Source organism: Lepus europaeus, chromosome 4 (assembly GCF_033115175.1).
Source record: "Lepus europaeus isolate LE1 chromosome 4, mLepTim1.pri, whole genome shotgun sequence".
NCBI classification, from domain to species: Eukaryota; Metazoa; Chordata; class Mammalia; order Lagomorpha; family Leporidae; genus Lepus; species Lepus europaeus.
In genome coordinates, this window is record NC_084830.1 from 64,345,718 (window position 1) to 64,351,717 (window position 6,000).

A 6,000-nucleotide genomic window follows, 5' to 3' on the forward strand; every position below is an offset into this window, starting at 1 on the left:
GTCTCCCACATGGGTGCAGGGGCCCAGACACTTGAGCCATCTTCCACTGCTTTTTGCAGGCCATCAGCAGAGAACCAGACTGGAAGTAGACCAGCCAGGACACACAATGGCATCCATATGGGATGCTGGTGTAGCAGGCGGCAGCTTTATCTGCTTTGCCACACGCCAACCCCAAAAACTTAATAGTTTTAATACATGTATGTATAACATTTATATGAACTCCTATGCAATAAAACAGGAAATTGAATGTATTTAACAAAAATCTTTGTGTGAAAAAGCTAGAGATATATGCCTCATAATTTTTACCTTTTTCTTCACTGATTTTGATACATAAAGGGCTATTTTTTCCTACTTTTCTACTAGCAATTTTGAACTAAAAAGAAAGTTTAGAGGACATTATTTGGAGTCTAGGTCTCAGTTTCATCAGCAAAACAGAGAAAACACATCATCTACATTATAGGATTTGAGAAGATTAAATGTAATAGTTCACATTAAGTGCTTAGTATTAAAAGGTTTTCAATGTTTAATGGTTATTACTGTTATTATTTTCTTCTTTAGGATTTTTGCCACCTGCTTTCAAAACAAAGGTTTCTTAAGGTTTAAAACATTTTTTGAAAACATTTTTATAATTTCTTTTCCGGTTTTGTTTCACTGGTACTAATTTCCCATAGACAGCAAAATGGTAAGGTTATCTTTGAACCATTCTGATAGTGATGACAATCAAGACTATATAACTTGGACAACTTTTTTTTATCATTGCTTTATCTATTTGATGGAACTTAGTTAGCTCTTGATGTCTTGGGTTTGCAAGCTTATTTCTAATTTTGTGCCTTGACTTTTACTGGGTCCCTGAAAGGAGTTTATAGTTTTCTTTCCTATAAATCTGATATATGCTATTCAATACATCACTCAAGGTCCAGCTCAAGATTCCTAAAGGGTTCATAGTTTAGTCTAAAGGCCCTTAATTCTGACTTAAAATAATTTCAAAGTGTTGTCTAATGCAGGAATAACAGATAATTTCATGTTGCTTATACATCCAATCAAGTAGCAGTAACTGTTGGGAATAGTATGCTGAGTATAAGCCTCAGTCTGAGCTCACCTGAAAAGAGTGCAGAAAACACAAGTGGTATCATGTTTTGGCTTAGGAAGGGATAAAGGACATAGATATGCTCTATGTTTGAAGTCCTTCTCTCATGTGCTGAGCTTTGCATAGATCACCATATTCCAAAATCAACTAATTATAAAGAAGGGAAATACATCATTTAAATCTTGAAACTATATTACAACATTATCTAACTTGATAGCATTCACCTACTTGTTGGAATAAAAAGGTAATATATTAAGGATAGCTACATGAATTTCCTTTATTAGTTAGACATGCTGTAAGATTTTTGCTGTTATTTATTTAATTTTGCTTCTGGGGAGTAAAGCTCAATAAAACAAATGGCCACGATTTATCAATTTAATATTAAGTTTATTTTCATGTTAATTTAAATTCAAATTTTGCTTTTGTCAATATACCCTTCTATTCTTTACAGTAATTAACAGTAATAGGCATACCTGAAAAATTATGGTTCCAGGGTATTCAAATTGATCTCTCGTTTCATGTATTTTCACTGATAGTTTATATCTAAATGAAATTATTATTCTGCTATCTAACAATAATTAAAGTACATTTCAAATAGATGAGTTAAAGTAATGTGAAAATTAGCAATTATAATCAATGAGAGGAACAATAATTAATAATTAATATTCGCTATCATAAATATGACTATTTTTCAGGTTAAAGAAAGAATACTACCTTCCCTGGGTAAAGCCCAATTAGCAAAAAGTTAGTGAAAGCAATTGCATAGTTTCCTTTATGTTCATCAGCTTTCTACACAACTGAATTCCACAATGTTTCTGAATGAAGTCTTTTTCTGATTGGTTTTGAAAACATTCATTAGTAAGAGGAGATGGAAGACTCCTCTTAAAAACTGAATTCCTTTAAAATACATTTTTTAAATTTCACAATTTTAAAACAGAAACAGCTAGGGGAACTAGCAGAGCATTATATTTTAAGAAACAATAACACTAAAATATCAATAGATAATAGGGAAAGACATGAACAATATATATGGGAGAAAATAAACTAGAAAAAAAGTACATGGCAGGAAAAAATCTGTTAATTTGGAAATAAAAATAGACAATGAGGACCTATACTATGCCCATTATTAGTATAAATTGTAAAATATATATTTTTTAATGTCCTATTTTATATATATTTATACATCTACTTTTTGTTATTAGTATAGAATACTATGCACCAAAGTGGAAAATATTTATGAGTATAAAAGGTAGAATATTTAAGAGAATGTGATTAAATGTAATAACGACATGAGTATTAACTAGAGTGGGACATGGAAAATGAGTATCCCTTTTTCATGTGATGGATCAGTTTCTTTACATTTCTGTTATTATCATGTTATTTGGTCAATAGATAGAAGCATGAACATTTATTTCATCCTCTTAGAGAAGCAGGGTGAATCTGCACATCCTACTACTCAGGAAACCTCAGGTATTCCAGGTGAAATGGGAGACTTGAAACAAATGAAATAAATACATGAGCTTAAGGCAATGTAAATTCACCAAAGGCTTTTGACTGAGAATTCGGAAAGTTTAGAAAAGGGCACTAACAACTATGTTTCCAAGACTGCAGAGGTAAAATAAAATTTCTTTTATTTTTGTCTTTTTTAACAAATACTCATTTTTGGTCTCTGAGAAAGTCATGGCATTTTCATATCTCTATGCACTTCTGTCCCTTGGCATTCATGGGACAATTGGTTTCAGGGTCTTCTAGGGGACCAAAATTCACAGATGTTCAATTCCCTTATCTAAAATGGCATGATATTTTCCTATAGTCTATGCAATCCTCTCATAGACTTTAAATCATCTTTAGGTTACTTATACTACCTACTATAATGCAAGCATTATGTAAATAAGGAATAGTAATAATTAAAAAATTCTGTACATGTTCAGTACTGATGCAATTTTCTCTTGAATATTTTCATCTGTGGTTGATTGAAACCATGGATTTGGAAATAATGGGTACAGAGGGCCAATTTTATTTAAATCTATTAAGTCAAGTAAATTTCAACTTTTATTTTTTTAAACTCTAGAACCCTTATTAGAAAGGATGTAAAATATTCCTTCATATTTACCCTTGAAATCTGTTGTTTAATCTTTTGAAATGTATTATTTAAAAGGTATGTGCTAGTGTTAGTAAATTACAAGTATAAACAAAAGATCTGAATCTGTGCCTAAATGAAAATAAAACAGTTGAGCGTGAAGACCCACTCATTGCAGTTAATTGACTTGTGAGCTTGGCAACTTCTTATCCTCTTTGCAATTCAGTTCCCTTCAGCTGTAAAATGAGATGAAATCAAGTTCATAGGGTTGTTAGTAGATAAAATGCAATGACATATGTAAAGCACAGAATACAATATCTTACCTAGAAAAAGTCAATAACTGTTATTATCTAAATGAATTACTTCAGCTTGTACTAATTCCTTTTTTTTGAAAAAAAAATTAATTTGAATGGTTGAGTTTCAGACAGAGAGAGGGAGAGACAGAAAGGTCTTTCATTCACTGGTGCATTCCTCAAATGGCTTCAACAGCTGGAGCTGGGCCGATCTGAAGCCAGGAGCCAGGAGCTTCTTCTAGGTCTTCTACATGGGTGCAAGGGCCTATGTACTTGGACATATATGCACTTGGGCATATTTCAATGCTTTCCCAGGCCATTAGCAGGGAGCTGGATCAGAAGAGGAGCAGCCAAGACTCAAACCGGTGCCTGTATGGGATGCTGGCGCTGCAGGCATAGGCTTAACCTACTACGCCACAGCACCAGCCCCATAATCCCACTTCTTGAGGTCAGCTGGCTCAGAGGAATATAAAAGTCTATGCAGAGCTAGTCTCTTAATATGTCTACTCCATGTAAGGTAACTGTTTTCCCACGTTCTATAGGCTGTATAGTTAGCCCTTTTCAAGATTCCCATCAGGTGCCAACAACTAGCTTATGAACCACACATGTATCATCCTCTGGTGAAGACCAGATTATTAGGGTGGATTCTAAGATATAAACTCAAGCAGGTATATCCATATTAATCATCTTTGCAAACACAATCTGAATATTTTGTTAATTATTCCTTCAACTAAAAATGCAGTTTCCCATATTTAAAAAACTCAATTCAGTATTCTACAAGTATCTTTCTTATGAAAATTTAAATAGGTATTATATCCATGGTTGGAATGTGAAAAAGGCAGCCAGTTGATTTAGCTTTTGGATGAATCACATAGCTTAAATCACACCCACCTTGAATTTCCTACATGTTAATACTTCAAATTAAAAATCATGCAAGATTTTAAAAAATGTCATGCAAGGTTATCCTTTTTTCATCACATCAAGATTTCAGTATACCATAACATGATGGAAATTAAAGACTGCATATTTTAAAACATGTATTTTTATAAAAATGTGAAATTAAAACTTTTAAAATACATTTCTCTAGGAAGAAAAGAAACCTTTAAAGGATCAGAAAAAGAATGGCCGGTGTTTCCTAAAGAAACTACTACAAAAGATAAAAACTTGTTGGAATAAAATTTTGAGGGGCATTAAAGAAAACTGAAGAACATGGAGTGGCAATATAGAAACATATAAACTGTAGTTGCATCCTCCAAGAATCTATCTACTTATGCAATTTTGGGGAGGGCAATGTGCCTCCTAGAAGTTACTGAATGTATCCTGGAAAAAAATGGATTACAGCAATTGAGAAATTCATATAACATGACTAGAAGATGGACATAGCAATAGAAACTGAATGAACGTTTTAGTCGAAGTATTTCATATGCATGCTGACATATCTCAATCATATTATTTCTGTGCTGATTTTATAAGACAATCTGTATAAGGTATCAGTTGCAATAATACTTTTTTAAGCTGTTAAATTTTTCAGGAGAAGACATCAAAATTATGAAGTGTATAAAAGTTATAAGGATTCAAAATTAACATTGTTTTATTCTCAAAGTAACTTTATGCTGTGCATCAGTGTATTAAGAGTGGATGCTGTCATCTTCGTGCTGGAGGTGTTCCAGGGTTAATAGTGATACATGGATAGTGTTCATGAGAACAAGAGAGTCATATACCTTTAAGAAGCAGCAGCATAAAGAAGTCCAAGACACTTCAGAGACATAACAAGAGATGTAATCAAACATGGATGTACAAGTATTTTCAATAAATATCAGATATTTTAAAATGAAAACAAAGGATGACTTCTAACAAAAATAGAAATTCACCTCATCCAAGGATACTAAACGTTAGCATTGAGTTACTTTTGGCATTTCTGTATAATAAAATTTGTCTAAATGAGTTTTGTCTAATGAGTTTGGAAAGTACGTTTTTAAGAGAATAATATATGCTGACTTTTAACTAATGGAATGTGTATATTTAATTTTGACAATATCTGTATATAAAATATTTTCATACCATAATTACAAATACTTTTGATAACATTTCTCTATTGATAATAAATGAGCTATGTATTAATACTGTCATATTCACTGAATGAAGCATTATAGGATTTTTTTTTTTTTTAGTTTTTTATAGGTTCAATATAGTTCATAGATACAGTCCTGAGAATACAGTGACATTCTCCCTCCCTAAATGTGGGGAAATTAGTTACATGAAGCAATTCAAAGATGGTGCCCAAAGGAAGTAAGGTAGGCGGAATCCAAAGTTGTTTACCACTAAAACTAATTGGCTATGCAACATCAAGGGGGGTAACAAAACTAAGTGTATAGACATATGGTTGGTCCTATAGAAATGGCCCCATAAAATGACCGTTTAAGTGATTGGTTGGTCCTTAACCCTGCCCCAATGACTCTGCAGTTTTGTGCTATAAAAGGTTCTGTTACGCACAAAGTAAATGAGTCCTTGCTACTAGACTTGGCTCCCCGCTGCGTCTG

At 32.7% G+C, this 6,000-nt stretch overlaps 1 protein-coding gene across 2 annotated transcripts in view; it reads left to right on the plus strand.

The window, feature by feature from the left end:
* The window catches only part of IL7 (interleukin 7), a 38,160-nt gene extending 32,718 nt beyond the window's left edge, over nt 1-5,442 (plus strand). For both annotated transcript variants that reach the window (XM_062189532.1, XM_062189533.1), the window contains one exon: nt 4,548-5,442. In XM_062189532.1, coding sequence (XP_062045516.1) covers nt 4,548-4,664 — 117 coding nt within the window. In that variant the 3' untranslated portion in view covers nt 4,665-5,442. The remainder of the gene's footprint in view (nt 1-4,547) is intronic.
* The last annotated feature ends 558 nt before the right edge of the window (nt 5,443-6,000 follow it).